This window comes from Ranitomeya imitator, chromosome 1, assembly GCF_032444005.1.
Source record: "Ranitomeya imitator isolate aRanImi1 chromosome 1, aRanImi1.pri, whole genome shotgun sequence".
Taxonomy (NCBI): domain Eukaryota; kingdom Metazoa; phylum Chordata; class Amphibia; order Anura; family Dendrobatidae; genus Ranitomeya; species Ranitomeya imitator.
In genome coordinates, this window is record NC_091282.1 from 866,403,241 (window position 1) to 866,420,535 (window position 17,295).

At 43.0% G+C, this 17,295-nt stretch overlaps 1 protein-coding gene across 6 annotated transcripts in view; it reads right to left on the reverse strand.

Annotated features, from left to right (window-relative positions):
- The window catches only part of PSD3 (pleckstrin and Sec7 domain containing 3), an 835,030-nt gene that overhangs the window by 238,959 nt on the left and 578,776 nt on the right, over window positions 1-17,295 (reverse strand). Inside the window, exon 1 of one of the 6 annotated variants that reach the window (XM_069742437.1) lies at window positions 2,074-2,708. The exons of the other annotated variants lie outside the window; for them this stretch is intronic. Coding sequence (XP_069598538.1) covers window positions 2,074-2,241 — 168 coding nt within the window. The 5' untranslated portion in view covers window positions 2,242-2,708. Of the gene's footprint in view, window positions 1-2,073; window positions 2,709-17,295 lie in introns of those variants that run through there. 6 annotated transcript variants of the gene reach the window in all.

Below are 17,295 nucleotides of genomic sequence, written 5' to 3' on the forward strand. Positions count from 1 at the left end.
CAAAGGCTGGATGTATCTGCTTCCGCACAACTTCTTAAAGTTACAACTATGCTGAAAAGGCCAACGTGTTTCAGCATCAAAAATTGTGTCCCTGACCCTAGGATTCAAGAATGTGTCCATTTTTGGTCTAACGCACTGAACAATCCTATAAAAATAGACATTAAAAGCCATAGTTTTTCTTTTCACCCTGTCATCCCGATAAAGGCAATTCAAAGGTGACTTTTACCAATTTATGATCACCATTAACCCTTCTTTACTAAACACTAAAGTGATGAGATTCATCCAAAGCATCATATAAAAATTCAAAGCTGACATGTCGTCTAGCCCTACCTTGAAACAGGAATATAAATGTATCAACATTATTGATGGACCTGTTGTGCCTTGTCTTGACTTTTCAGAATTAATTCCTTACTGACACTGTGGTCTTAGTATGAAACTCCAATCAGAGATAGTAATTTGGTTCATGCAATTAAAAAGAATGGCAAATTCCAGGATCCCAACGGATTCTCTAATGTCATTGGTAAGGGCAGGTATGGGCTGGTTTTTGGTAACTAAGACACTAAAAGCAATTTATTTGGTTGAACATGACTAACAGCTTAGCATACCAGAAGAAACATGAATATTAAAGAACAGATCCATTATATCTTGTTTGCTAACATCTAATTTTCATGAAACTGTATAGAGGAACGCATTTATTATCAAGAATGACTTCTCTAGTGAAGGTCTTGTTGACTCTCCAGATGGGAACAGCAGGGTGTTCATTGGCATGTGCTCACATTCTGGGGATTTCTCCATTTTGTACATTCTGGAGATGTTTTTATTTGGCCATGTGACACATACAGCCATGTGGTTGCCAAGAGGAAGCAACGCTAATACTTTGTTTCAATGACACTAATGCTTTTAACTAACTGCTAGAGCTGTGTTGTGCCCAGTGGCCATTTTACTTCTATGGTGCCCAAAGAAGAAGAAGAAGAAGAAAAAAAAAAAAGAGTTGCCGATGACCTTTGCAAAAGGCAGATTTAACAAGCACGACAACCTAGGGGTAGGTGAGTCAACGGCGTTATCTTGTTAGTACACATAACCTTATTAGTCACACTGATGATCCAATGTCTTCGCTTTTCTATGAATTTCCATCTCCTATAACAAAAGAGGCTTTCAGCGGCATACCATGCTGCAACTCATTTCTCATAAATAACCAATTATACGCTAATTTGCACACCCTATCGAAAGCCAATATTAGATGAATTCATGACTGTTTGAGTTGCATTAGTTATTGCATTAAGTGAAAGGGAGTAGCCCCAGTCTGCAAACAGTATAGCGACCATCTGTAATGCTTCATACAGATCCTTATGATTTTACGTCTTCATATATCTCCATGTACACGTCGTACCCTAATTAGATGCTTTTTAACATGCCTAGTCTTTGCTTAGTATACAGGTGTGATCATAATAGATGCAGGACTATTTGGATATCCCCATAGAAAGATTCACCATTCTGTCTGCACATGAATCATCTACACACCAGAGACCTCCCACCTCCGCCCGCACTGCTATGTGTCTCACTGATATAATTAACAGATCTCGTATTCATTTTAATAACGGCTACCCTGGTTTTAATTACTTACATTCACATGAGAGACAATATTGTTCTATTGATGCTAACCATATAGCATAATTATGTCCTCCCTGTCATGATATACACTAATTAGCATTTTGGTAGTAAAACTAACGGACCAAGCATTGGTGGAGACAGCATATATATAAAGCTCTGTAGTATCGCACATGCAGAAATCGATTGAACGTGGTAAGAAAGCTAAAGATGTGTCTTTCCTTCCTGTAGACTCTTAATAAAGGCTATTACAGTATTACCAATTTTGCACGCATTAAAGTAAATTTTCCCGTAGTTATCTTAGTTACTTAAATTGCCCATTTCCACATCTACACATTCATGTCAGAGCCGTCATATGAAGTCTACAGCGTAAAATGTATTAAAAAGGAATGCATCAAATTGATCTGGCCATTTAATAAAAGGCATGCCCCAATTCCCAAGTGGTAGACGTGCACGTTACTATACCTTGCTCTCTTTGACGTGTCCAGTCGAGAATTCAGATGAATGGGAGATTTTAAGGGATTTGGACCTGTGGGACTGACGTCGGACAGATTCCTCCCGGGCATATTTCACAGAGCCTGTGGCTCTCACCCGCACCTTGCTTGTGCTTTGGACGCTGTTAACTCCAATCATTTCCAAAGGTTCGGCTTGGAAATAGGAAAACTCAGGTGCAAGAAAATAAAAGAGGTGCAAAAAGGCACAATTTACTCCTTAGCAAACGAGTTAGTCGGGAGACCCCTCTAAAAGAACTCTACATGAGCAGCTAGCAATGCAGAGATGATCAGCATGAGCTTAGGATGCACAAGGCTGCTTGTGCCAGCATCTTCAAATCTACTGTTTTCATTCTGCCTGATCGTTCCAGGCATATCTCACGTCACTGGCTGTAAGTTAGAAAAAAAAATGAAATCCAGCCTCTTCCCCACTCCCCCTCTTGTCTCTTACACACATATACACCTAAATCTACATGCAGAAGGCAATGGCAGTTACCCAGCCAAGTAATTCATTGCAATCCAAATAACACTATTCTAACTCGTGTTGCCAGCTCAGTGTCTGCACTCAAGACACCGAAAATACAATCCCCGAACACTCTGTCAATCTCTACTCCATCAGAAAGCAGAATGGAAGCTTTAAATCCTATCCCCGATATGTGAGACCGCAACATGCTCGAAGAATAAAGCCTGGAGCGGAAGTAACTTAATACAATTGTATAGACAATCGGCTCAACACCCTTCAGTGGTGGTCTAGAAGGTTACATGATGGGCTCTTTGTTTCCCTGTCATTTCCATTTTTAACCCTACAAGTGAAACTCAAAAACACCCAAAAACCAGTAGAACCAAGGAAGGTTCCAAAAAGTATTTGAATGCAAAAGTGATTTTCTATTCTCAAATTAATAGAGATTTAAGAGTTTAAAATCCTGAGCTATAATCTATGCCTTTATATTTGGATTAAAAACCACCCTAATAAAGAACAGAGAGAGTGGGTCACTCCCAGGTCCTTAGTGTTCACCTATCGACTGCTATGATGTCCATGAATTTACCAGGGATGATGAAACATGGAATATCTAAACTACTTCAGTGCTGCACACCTTGACAATAGATAGGTGAACACCTCCGGCACAAACAGACACCATTATTTATTACATTTGGTTATATAGCACCATTAATTCCGCAGCACTTTACAGACATTATTATCACTGTCCCAAGTGGGGCTCACAATCTAGATTCCCTATCAGTATGTCTTTGGAGTGTGGGAGGAAACCCACACAAACACGGGGAGAACATACAATTTCCTTGTAGATGTTGCCCTTGGTGGGCTTTGAACCCAGGACTGCAGCACTGCAAGGCAACAGTGCTAACCACTGAGCCATCATGCTGGCAAATATATAACACAAAAATACTGAACAACCATAGTATTGACTAGTGCAACTGAAACCTTTCTAAGGACCAATATGCTGGTTATGTTCACGATGTCAAGGTCAAAAGAAATGAATAATATCCACAGAAAAGAGCAACATGATAGGCAAATAATGTAAACTGTAAGAAGTAATAAAGAACACTAAGCTTCACAAAATAAAGAAATAATATTCCATTACTATAATCTGGTTTTTCCCAATTTCCATTTTCTGCAAAACTGTCAAGATGATACATCACCTTTAGTCAGCAGTTCCTCTGTCTCGGCTTGCTGAATTGACTTCCTCCAACTACTCTACGCAGTTTATCCCTTCATCCAAAATCATTTCGGTTCTTTTTTTTTCTCCTAAACTGCACAGAAACTCCCCAGAACTCAAGCACTGCACATTGGCATGAAGTTGAGTATATATAAAGTCCAATTTTCAATCATAGTTGGTTGGACAGTGGACAGATTATAGCATGATTACTAAAATTTTGCTATAAAAAAGTAAAAAAAAATCTTTTTATACCGTAGGTTGTGTTCAGATGTAGCACTTTACAATTCTTCATCTTATAAATACGGCCAGAAAATGCAACAATTAGACTTGATTGTTATTGGTTCAAATTTGACCTATTACACATGAACCATGCAAAATCTTGGAAAGTATCCATGTATCGAACAGCATACGAATAAGTGAACGCTACCAGGCAAAATCTACCAGTGCAGTTATTCAGCCGAGGAAGGAGAAATGGGGATTTACAGCTTCGAGGCTCTGAACGTGCTCCCATGAATTCAGTAGCCTCCATGAGGAGTCAGGGCATTGTACACCTGTATGATGAACCAGCCCGAATCGATTCATTTATATGGCAGTCAGGATTAATGGTACTTGCTCTCTTGAAATCAGAGGTGACATATATCATTTAAATTACAAAAACAACTGCAAAAGCAAGTCCAAAGTATTTACAGTAAAGAGGATCTGCCACTGCCGATATGAGACACTGAGGCTACAGCTTAGCATTGCAATGAATATATGGCCCTTTATTTATTTCAATTAAACAACTATATTAGCTTTATATTGCCTTCCATAAAGCTGGTCTGCTATAATAGACATAACCCATACACATATGTGGCATTGTGGCTGGATGAAAGCAGCCAAGTTTTTATAATTTTGCCATATAATTCATAAAGTAAAACCAATTACATCTATGTGATTAAACCCTTAAAGGGATTGTCCGGTACTGTTATAATGATGGCTTATCCTTATGATATATCATCAATACCTGATCAACGTGGGTGTGACACCCAACACTCCTGCCGTGGCGGTTTCCGAAGTCAGCGGCAGTTGGATGTCCAGAGTAGCATAGCTCCATGTATTGCATAGTGGCCAAGGCTGGGTACTGCATATCCGCCTATTTATTCAAATATGGGATGGACGTGTAGTCCACAGCCTCAGCCATTATTCTTTTGACGAAGAAGTGGTGTGCAGCTTCACAACTCAGCATTTATGGCCAAAAACAGCTAATCGGCAGGGCTGTTGGGTGTCACACTACCACCGATCAGATATTGATGACCTATCCTAAAGATAGGCCTTCAATATAAAAGTCACAGACAAACCTTTTCCAGATTAATTAACACTAAAAAATTACTGTGAACGAGCGTTCTATAAACCACTTTTTTCACTGTAAATCGATCACCTAATGAATTAGAAAGAGATGCTCTGAAGAAACACAAAAGATCATCGCACTCAGCAGCGCATAATCCTGTGTAAACAGGACTTGTGCTACCGAGAACTATGGCAGCCTGTGTGCACTGAGCAATCTACAACAGATCACTCAGTGAGCACTGTTTACCATGGTCCGCCTGATCGGAGAAGATTTATCAACTGTTGGTGGTTTAACGCTGCCGGATGATCTGTGGAAAAGAGATCCTTAGTGATTATTTCTTAAAATGTCATTGTCTGAATTAAAAAGAGCAACTAAAACTTTTAAAAAAATCTAATTTGCCTTCCTGTTGACCCTGAATCCTATCAGAACGCTACAAGGTACCATTTATAGTAGACAGCCTGGCCAGAAAATTAAATTCCACACAATCTACCAGCTCGAGATGAACATTGTTCTTATTTGCAGAGACTCAGTAAATCAAAGTATTTGGGAATATTGGGAACAAAATGAATTGCAGATAAAACTATTTCCTGAAATTTTGCCTTACATACAACACTTGGAATTATTATTCATATTAATTTTATAAATCTAGGATTCACATGAATGATTTCTACCATGCGTTCTGGTATGTATGAATAGGAAAATGGCAGTGATCAGGTCACGACTACAATGTCTCTTATTAGCATTGTAGATGGAAAGTGTTATATGAAAAAAAATACTTTTCTACATAAACTTGAATTTCTTGCTTAATCCTTAAAAAAAGGGGTTATCCGAGACTTTAAAAAAGTGCCTAAACACTAACAGGCAGGTAGTCGCTACCTACCTACCTGATGTGCCCAGCATCGTGCTCCACCGGCACAGAGCAGTCACCTACCTGCCTGATGTGCCCAGCATCGTGCTCTACCGGCACAGAGCGGTCACCTACCTGCCTGATGTGCCCAGCATCATGCTCCACCGGCACAGAGCGGTCACCTACCTGCCTGATGTGCCCAGCATCGTGCTCCACCGGCACAGAGCGGTCACCTACCTGCCTGATGTGCCCACCATCGTTCTCCACCGGCACAGTGCGGTCACCTACCTGCCTGATGTGCCCAGCATTGTTCTCCACCGGCACAGAGCGGTCACCTACCTGCCTGATGTGCCCTGCATCGTTCTCCACCGGCACAGAGCGGTCACCTACCTGCCTGATGTGCCCAGCATCGTTCTCCACCGGCACAGAGCGGTCACCTACCTGCCTGATGTGCGCAGCATCGTTCTCCACCGGCACAGAGCGGTCACCTACCTGCCTGATGTGCCCACCATCGTTCTCCACCGGCACAGAGTGGTCACCTACCTGCCTGATGTACCCAGCATCGTGCTCCACCGGCACAGAGCGGTCACCGACCTGCCTGATGTGCCCAGCATCGTGCTCTACCGGCACAGAGCGGTCACCTACCTGCCTGATGTGCCCAGCATCGTTCTCCACCGGCACAGAGCGGTCACCTACCTGCCTGATGTGCCCAGCATCGTGCTCCACCAGCACAGAGCGGTCACCTACCTGCCTGATGTGCCCAGCATCGTTCTCCACCGGCACAGAGCGGTCACCTACCTGCCTGATGTGCCCAGCATCGTTCTCCACCGGCACAGAGCGGTCACCTACCTGCCTGATGTGCCCAGCATCGTTCTCCACCGGCACAGAGCGGTCACCTACCTGCCTGATGTGCCCACCATCATTCTCCACCGGCACAGAGTGGTCACCTACCTGCCTGATGTACCCAGCATCGTGCTCCACCGGCACAGAGCGGTCACCGACCTGCCTGATGTGCCCAGCATCGTGCTCTACCGGCACAGAGCGGTCACCTACCTGCCTGATGTGCCCAGCATCGTTCTCCACCGGCACAGAGCGGTCACCTACCTGCCTGATGTGCCCAGCATCGTGCTCCACCAGCACAGAGCGGTCACCTACCTGCCTGATGTGCCCAGCATCGTTCTCCACCGGCACAGAGCGGTCACCTACCTGCCTGATGTGCCCAGCATCGTTCTCCACCGGCACAGAGCGGTCACAGACTACTGCTGATGTCACCTTAATAGAGCGGCAGTTTCTTTTCTGTTGACAGGGCGGGACTACTGATGTCATGCTGATTAACAGCAGGCTCTCTGCAGCTGGCTGTCAATCAGTATGATGCCAATAGTCCTGCGCTGTCAACAGGAAGAAAAACCGTTGCTCTGTTAACAGGAAGCAGCGTAATCTCTGGCAGGAGCGGTCAATGACCGACGCCGGGTACAACAGGCAGGAGTCTAGAGGAAATAAGCTGGTATGGTATGTAACGTATGTAAGAATGTGTATATACATGTGTATGTACGTGAAGTGTGTGCATGGACATGTTTATGTGCAGTGTGTGTGTGGATATACATGTGGATGTGCATTGTGTCTGGGAGGACATGATTATATTTGAATAAATGTTGTTTTTTTGCTAAAGAATAAATGTGGATTATTGTTCATGGAAAAAAGTAAGACATTTGATACGTTTTGATAAGCTTTATGCTCAGACAGTAGGGCTTCTTTAAGACATCATTGTAGACAGAATATAATGCTGGTAAGGTATCTGAATTATTTCATAATGCTTCCCAGATGTTACTGCTATGAGGCAATGCAATCTGTTAGTCATCTACATGACTAGGCTTTAGTGTGTCTTGATTTAGGACCAGGGTTATCATCCTTTGTTTTTGTCATGTACTTTCTATCAAGTATGAATCGAACATATACATTTAGAAAAAGTTATGTAAGATTATATGTAGCAATCTCGTGTTTAGGTGTGGCTATATGTATACTTGGCCTCAATGACTTTGGTCTACCATGGACCGCGACCCACACTTTTGGTGGTGGAGTGAAACAATAGAGTGATACATAAATGTGCTGTTGCAAGATTTGTGTGTGCATGGTAGTCCTGTGGGCAGCAAGGTGGCTCAGTGGTTACTGCAGTGGACTCGCAGAGCTGGGGTCCTGAGTTTAAATCCCACCAAGTACAACATTTGCAAGGACTTTGTATGCTCTCCCCTTTTTGTGTGGCTTTCTTCCAGTTTCAATTTAGATTGTGAGCCCCAATGGGGACAGTATTGATGAGGTCTGTAAAGTGCTGTGGAATATGAAGAAGCTATATACGCGAGTAAAATTAATTTGATTAGTCCTGGTGCTAAGGTGGATTACGTGCCAAAAATTAATAATGCTAGATCTTAAAAGCCTTGGCAATACAAAAGTGCTCCAATAATAATTATAATACATGACATTATTTCACAAATGTCATAGCACTCGGAGTTAGCCAATGAGTTCTCAATAGGCTGTCTTTCCATTAGTCAAATAGCTCAAAATTATTTTGAATTGGACTTTCTGAAAGTGAGCAACCCCTTCAACCAACAGGGCAATCCTGGTTTAGGTATAATTGACTATGGACAACCTTTGAACCTTGAGGACAGAAAGGTCATTGTGTTCAAGGCAAAAGCATCCATTGTTTTACAAAATATGGGAAATAACATTTGTATGGCTTCCACATACTCTATTTCTTTGATCAGACTAGATGGCATTTGTTTACTACATAATAATAATGATTTTTACGGACTAGTGATAGTGTTAATGGCCTCACATGTCTGATTGATAGCTGCTGTCACAAGGCCATTGACTGTATATTACCTAACAATTCTGCCATCTAATTGGAAAGCTTCTGTATATGGCTATGAACCGTAGTCCAAGGACACGCATGGCATAGCGTGCTAGAAAATATGATCTGCTATGTGCTGCCTATAGAAGTCCAGGAAGGTGAAGTGGCCAAAACACAAAGGACAATGTTCAGATTCTAAACAGAAGGCTGAGGAATTGGAGATACACAAGAAAACAAGATGCAAGCTGGTTAGCTCTGTCACGCCACAGACTGAAACAGGCTTCATTTTATTTCTTTTCCACTGCAATGAGAATGACGTGAAGACAGGACTTGCATCAATGAACTCAATTATAAAGTATTATTGTGCACAAATATGCTGAACATACGTGCAGGAGGCTGGATGGCAGGACACGGAGTTCCTGTTGCTCTGCAGCAAAGAGCCACAGGCACATGGACATATGGTGTGCGGAGAAAATAGCTCCTCAATACAGCACACAGATGAAATGGTAGGCATACCTGAAGTCCCCCAGATGTCAATAGGTGCTGCGTTACAGCTCTGCACAACGGGGAGGTCGCACAGAGCTGTAAAATAGCCATGTACATGGGGATCTCCTGTGTGGAGCAGAACCTTCTGAAGTACTAGTAAGACATATTCAGTCATTTCACTTACTGAACCTAAAGCATCTTTACATTAGTAAGGGCCTAAAGAGGACCTGTCACCAGGTCAAAAGTTTTTGCTCTTATTTTGTTCCCGCTGTTCCCCTGAGTATTTGTTTTTTAAATCTGCTATACGTTTTCAGAGTTATGGGTGTTTTTATTTAGTACATTTTTGTGGACCTTACAAGGGGCATTGATCACAGTGTAATAATGCAGATCAACCTGAAAACACGCCACTAGAAAATCCTTTCAACTATGCCCCTTTGGAAAAGACGATAATATTTAGAATCATAGAATGGTAGAGTTGGAAGGGACCTCCTGGGTCATCTGGTCCAACCCCCTGCTCAAAGCAGGATTCACTAAATCATCCCAGACAGATGTCTGTCCAGCCTCTGTTTGAAGACTTCCATGGAAGGAGAACTCACCACCTCTCGTGGCAGCCTGTTCCACTCATTGATCACCCTGTCAAAAACCTTTTTCTAATATCTAATCTGTGTATCCTCCTTCAGTTTTATCCCATTGCTTCTAGTCTTTCCTTCTGCTAATGAGAATAAAGATGATCCTTCTACAATGTGACAACCCTTGACATATTTGTAGATAGCTATTAAGTCTCCTCTCGGTCTTCTTTTTTGCAAGCTAAACATTCCCAAATCCTGTAACCGTTCCTCATAGGACATTGTTTGCAGACCAGACACCATTCTGGTCGCTCTTCTCTGAACTTGCTCCAGTTTGTTGATGCCTTTTTTAAAATGTGGTGCCCAAAACTGGACACAGTATTCCAGATGAGGCCTGACCAAAGAGGAGTAGAGGGCAATAATGAAATCACGTGATCTAGACTATATGCTTCTGGTAATACATCCCAGAACTGCATTTGCCTTTTCGCTGCTGCATCACACTGTTGACTCATGTTCAGTCTGTGATCTATTAGTATACCCAAGTCTTTTTCACATGTGCTGTTGCTTAGCAATATTCCTCCCATTCTGTATATGCTTTTTATTGCTGCCCACTGCTCCAGTTTGTTTATATCTTTTTGAATCAGGAGCTTCAGGAGGCTAATTTGCATATTCCAGGTGCCTTCTGGGAGAAGCGAAGTCTCCCTAAGCTAGAAGATCGTTGGGTACAGCCGGGACCAGCTGCTTCGAAAGCATCACCAAACCGCGCGCCTGTAGGACATTATTGCAAGAGAGCTTGGCTGAGTAGATTACACAAGAAGGAAAACACACAACATGGCAGATGTGACAACCTACATGGTGAGCTGCAGCATGTGCTACATGTTCACAGATCGACCAGAAGAAGAATCCAATTTCACCTGTCAGAAGTGTAGACTAGTGGCCCTTTTAGAAGAAAAGGTGCGGGGTCTGGAAGAAAGAATAGCAACTTTGAAACTCATCAAAGAGAATGAAGACTTTCTAGACAGAACAGAAGCATCTCTACTGGTCACAGAAGGTGCAAAAAGTGTCAGAGAACCTCCAAAAGCAGATGAGTGGAAGCATGTGACCAAAAGAAGCAAGAAGACCATGGAGAAATCACCAACCACACAACTGAAGAACCGATATCAAATCTTTGTAGAGGATGAAGATGGCACACCTAAGAATGAAGCAATACCAGCAAGCAAAAAAGAAAAGGGCACACAGCAACAAGTGACAGCAAAAAGTACAGCCAAGAAGCAACGAAGAGTGGTGGTGGTGGGAGACTCACTACTGAGAGGCACCGAAGCAGCCATCTGCAGACCGGACATAACTGCAAGAGAAGTATGCTGCCTTCCAGGTGCGATGATCAAGGATGTGACCGATAGGATACCAAAGCTCTTCAGCTCCAAGGACGTCCACCCATTTCTTCTGATACATGTTGGCACCAATGACACGGCAAGGAAGGACCTACTGACAATCTGCAAGGACTTTGAAGAGTTGGGGAAGAAAGTAAAGGAACTGGATGCACAGGTAGTTTTTTCTTCTATCCTTCCAGTAGACGGGCATGGCACCAGGAGATGGAACAGGATCCTTGATGCAAACAACTGGCTAAGACGATGGTGCAGACAACAAGGATTTGGATTCCTGGACCACGGTGTGAATTACTGGTATGATGGACTCCTCGCCAGAGACGGACTACACCTCAACAAACCTGGGAAACACACATTCGCCAGAAGACTCGCTACACTCATCAGGAGGGCGTTAAACTAGAAGAAGAGGGGACGGGAAGAAAAACATTAGACTCGAACAAAGACGACCCAGGAAAACATACTCAGAAGGGAGGTAAGAACATTTCTAAAACAATCCACAGTGAGGAGATTGGAACAAAACAAAATCCTCTAAACTGCATGCTCGCAAACGCCAGAAGCCTGACAAACAAGATGGAAGAACTAGAAGCAGAAATATCTACAGGTAACTTTGACATAGTGGGAATAACCGAGACATGGTTAGATGAAAGCTATGACTGGGCAGTTAACTTACAGGGTTACAGTCTGTTTAGAAAGGATCGTAAAAATCGGAGAGGAGGAGGGGTTTGTCTCTATGTAAAGTCTTGTCTAAAGTCCACTTTAAGGGAGGATATTAGCGAAGGGAATGAGGATGTCGAGTCCATATGGGTTGAAATTCATGGAGGGAAAAATGGTAACAAAATTCTCATTGGGGTCTGTTACAAACCCCCAAATATAACAGAAAGCATGGAAAGTCTACTTCTAAAGCAGATAGATGAAGCTGCAACCCATAATGAGGTCCTGGTTATGGGGGACTTTAACTACCCGGATATTAACTGGGAAACAGAAACCTGTGAAACCCATAAAGGCAACAGGTTTCTGCTAATAACCAAGAAAAATTATCTTTCACAATTGGTGCAGAATCCAACCAGAGGAGCAGCACTTTTAGACCTAATACTATCTAATAGACCTGACAGAATAACAAATCTGCAGGTGGTCGGGCATTTAGGAAATAGCGACCACAATATTGTGCAGTTTCACCTGTCTTTCACTAGGGGGACTTGTCAGGGAGTCACAAAAACACTGAACTTTAGGAAGGCAAAGTTTGAACAGCTTAGAGATGCCCTTAATCTGGTAGACTGGGACAATATGCTCAGAACTAATAATACAGATAATAAATGGGAAATGTTTAAGAACATCCTAAATAGGCAGTGTAAGCGGTTTATACCTTGTGGGAATAAAAGGACTAGAAATAGGAAAAACCCAATGTGGCTAAACAAAGAAGTAAGACAGGCAATTAACAGTAAAAAGAAAGCATTTGCACTACTAAAGCAGGATGGCACCATTGAAGCTCTAAAAAACTATAGGGAGAAAAATACTTTATCTAAAAAACTAATTAAAGCTGCCAAAAAGGAAACAGAGAAGCACATTGCTAAGGAGAGTAAAACTAATCCCAAACTGTTCTTCAACTATATCAATAGTAAAAGAATAAAAACTGAAAATGTAGGCCCCTTAAAAAATAGTGAGGAAAGAATGGTTGTAGATGACGAGGAAAAAGCTAACATATTAAACACCTTCTTCTCCACGGTATTCACGGTGGAAAATGAAATGCTAGGTGAAATCCCAAGAAACAATGAAAACCCTATATTAAGGGTCACCAATCTAACCCAAGAAGAGGTGCGAAACCGGCTAAATAAGATTAAAATAGATAAATCTCCGGGTCCGGATGGCATACACCCACGAGTACTAAGAGAACTAAGTAATGTAATAGATAAACCATTATTTCTTATTTTTAGGGACTCTATAGCGACAGGGTCTGTTCCGCAGGATTGGCGCATAGCAAATGTGGTGCCAATATTCAAAAAGGGCTCTAAAAGTGAACCTGGAAATTATAGGCCAGTAAGTCTAACCTCTATTGTTGGTAAAATATTTGAAGGGTTTCTGAGGGATGTTATTCTGGATTATCTCAATGAGAATAACTGTTTAACTCCATATCAGCATGGGTTTATGAGAAATCGCTCCTGTCAAACCAATCTAATCAGTTTTTATGAAGAGGTAAGCTATAGACTGGACCACGGTGAGTCATTGGACGTGGTATATCTCGATTTTTCCAAAGCGTTTGATACCGTGCCGCACAAGAGGTTGGTACACAAAATGAGAATGCTTGGTCTGGGGGAAAATGTGTGTAAATGGGTTAGTAACTGGCTTAGTGATAGAAAGCAGAGGGTGGTTATAAATGGTATAGTCTCTAACTGGGTCGCTGTGACCAGTGGGGTACCGCAGGGGTCAGTATTGGGACCTGTTCTCTTCAACATATTCATTAATGATCTGGTAGAAGGTTTACACAGTAAAATATCGATATTTGCAGATGATACAAAACTATGTAAAGCAGTTAATACAAGAGAAGATAGTATTCTGCTACAGATGGATCTGGATAAGTTGGAAACTTGGGCTGAAAGGTGGCAGATGAGGTTTAACAATGATAAATGTAAGGTTATACACATGGGAAGAGGGAATCAATATCACCATTACACACTGAACGGGAAACCACTGGGTAAATCTGACAGGGAGAAGGACTTGGGGATCCTAGTTAATGATAAACTTACCTGGAGCAGCCAGTGCCAGGCAGCAGCTGCCAAGGCAAACAGGATCATGGGGTGCATTAAAAGAGGTCTGGATACACATGATGAGAGCATTATACTGCCTCTGTACAAATCCCTAGTTAGACCGCACATGGAGTACGGTGTCCAGTTTTGGGCACCGGTGCTCAGGAAGGATATAATGGAACTAGAGAGAGTACAAAGGAGGGCAACAAAATTAATAAAGGGGATGGGAGAACTACAATACCCAGATAGATTAGCGAAATTAGGATTATTTAGTCTAGAAAAAAGACGACTGAGGGGCGATCTAATAACCATGTATAAGTATATAAGGGGACAATACAAATATCTCGCTGAGGATCTGTTTATACCAAGGAAGGTGACGGGCACAAGGGGGCATTCTTTGCGTCTGGAGGAGAGAAGGTTTTTCCACCAACATAGAAGAGGATTCTTTACTGTTAGGGCAGTGAGAATCTGGAATTGCTTGCCTGAGGAGGTGGTGATGGCGAACTCAGTTGAGGGGTTCAAGAGAGGCCTGGATGTCTTCCTGGAGCAGAACAATATTGTATCATACAATTATTAGGTTCTGTAGAAGGACGTAGATCTGGGTATTTATTATGATGGAATATAGGCTGAACTGGATGGACAAATGTCTTTTTTCGGCCTTACTAACTATGAATCCTCTCTCTCTCTTCTCTAATACTAGATGGTGGCCCGATTCTAACGCATCGGGTATTCTAGAATATGCATGTCCACGTAGTATATTGCACAGCAACGTAGTATATTGGCCAGTTACGTAGTATATTGCCCAGCCACGTAGTATATTGGCCAGTGACATAGTATATTGCCCAGTTACGTAGTATATTGCCCATTTACGTAGTATATTGCCCAGCCACATAGTATACAGCACAGAGCCACGTAGTATATTGCACAGCGACGTAGTACATTGGCCAGTTACGTAGCATATTGCCCAGCCACGTAGTATATTGGCCAGTTACGTAGTATATTGCCCAGCCATGTAGTATATTGCCCAGTGACATAGTATATTGCCCAGTTACGTAGTATATTGCCCATTTACATAGTATATTGCCCAGCCACATAGTATACAGCACAGAGCCACGTAGTATATTGCACAGCGACGTACTATATTGGCCAGCCACGTAGTATATTGCCGAGCCATGTAATATGCAGCACAGAGCCACGTAGTATATTGTCCAGCCACGTAGTATACAGCACAGAGCCACGTAGTATATTGCACAGCGACGTAGTATATTGCACAGTGACGTAGTATATTGCCCAGCCTTGTAGTATACAGCACAGAGCCACGTAGTATATTGCCCAGTGACGTAGTATATTACCGAGCCACGTATGTCACAGGTTAAAAAAATTAAAAATAAACATACTCACCTAACGATCCGAGGGCCCCTTGTAGTTTAACATACTCACCATTCTGGTCGCTGCTCCTCAGCGTCCCGTCTCTCTGCTTCCTGGGATCCAACGGCGCTGTGCTGATGGGCGCGCGGCTGCCGCCATCTTGCGTTCCCCGGATGCTTTGCGAAATTACCCATATGACTTAGCGGTCTTGCGAGACCGCTAGGTCTTGTGGGTAATTTCGCAAAGCATCGCTGGGAAAGGAAGATGGCGGCAGGCGCGAGCGGCTCAGCGGACAGCGGAGGGTGAGTATAGCAGGTTTTTTTTTTTTTTTTTTACTATTTTTAACATTACTTTCTTTTACTGTTGATGCCACATAGGCAGCATCAATAGTAAAAGGTTGGGGACACACAGGGTTAATAGCGGCGGTAACGGAATGCGTTACCCGCGGCATAACGTGGTCCGTTACTGCCGGCATTAACCCTGTGTTAGCGGTGACCGGAGGGGAGTATGGAGCGGGCGCCGGGGACACTGACTGCGGGGAGCGGCACGCCGGGGACACTGACTGCGGGGAGCGGAGCGCTGAGGACACTGACTGCGGGGAGCGGAGCGCCGGGGACACTGACTGCGGGGAGCGGAGCGCCGGGGACACTGACTGCAGGGAGTGGAGCGCCGGGGACACTGACTGCGGGGAGCGGAGCGCCGGGGACACTGACTGTGGGGAGTATGGAGCGGGCGCCGGCCACTGACTGCGGGGACTGGGAGTAAGGAGTGGCCATTTTCTTCCGGACTGTGCCCATCGCTGATTGGTCGTGGCTGTTTTGCGGCGACCAATCAGCGACTTGGATTTCCATGATAGACAGAGCCCACGACCAATGAATATCCGTGACAGAAGGACAGACAGACGGAAGTACCCCTTAGACAATTATGTATATAGATTAGATATCCTTCCTAGTTAACTAGAACTAAATAAAAGGCTCATATTTCTGGAACCATTTTTAAAAAAAATAATACTCAGCGTTGCAGTGGGAAAAAAATACAAGGAAGAACTGGACACTTTTGAAGTGGTCACAAGTGCTCTTTAAAGAAGTGCTACAATTAAGTTTTTTTCATTCATAAAATGTGTGTATATGCACATGTAATTTAGTGTGAGTATATTAATATACTCACCTATCGCCGCTTCCTCCAGGATCATTCTCCGTTCTGCTCCTCTTCTCAGTGACGTCACTGCTCTAAAGACTTTTCAGCTTATTTTATGCTGTCCGGAAGTCTCTTATAGGGCTCATACCCATTTGCGAGAAAAAAAACCATCCGTAATCTGGACCGAAAAAAACGGACAAGTGCCATGCAAATACAATGCGATTTTTCTCACATAGCATCCGTATGACATCCGTATGCAATGCTTTTTTTTCTCTGCAACTATTTTTCTACAATCATTAACAGGACGATTTACAGTGTTCTATGCCACAGAATGGTAAGGTATCTGTAAAAAACGGATGGCATATGGATGGTCTGTATGCCATGCAATTTTTTTCTCACACCCATTGACTTACATTGGAGAGTCTCATGCGAGATACACAGCAAATCGCAGTATGCTGCAATTTTTTTCTCAGTCCGATTTCAGCTGAGAAAAAAATTTGCAGATGAGATGTAATCCATTGAATAACATTGGTCCGAGTGCAATCCGATTTTTTATCGGATTGCAATCGTCCCTTTCTTGCACAAATGAGTATGAGTCCTTACAATGAAAGCCTATGGAACCGTGTTCTGATGCTCCATAGACTTACATTGTAAAAGTCACTTCTAGGTCACCCAGAGAGCAGCGAGACCAAGACAGTCTGAAGAGCAGAGATGTCACTGAGAAGAGGAGCAGAACGGTACAGAACACCAGAGAGAGCAGCAGTAGGTGAGTACCGTATATTAATACATTCCCACTACTTTACACATGCATATACACA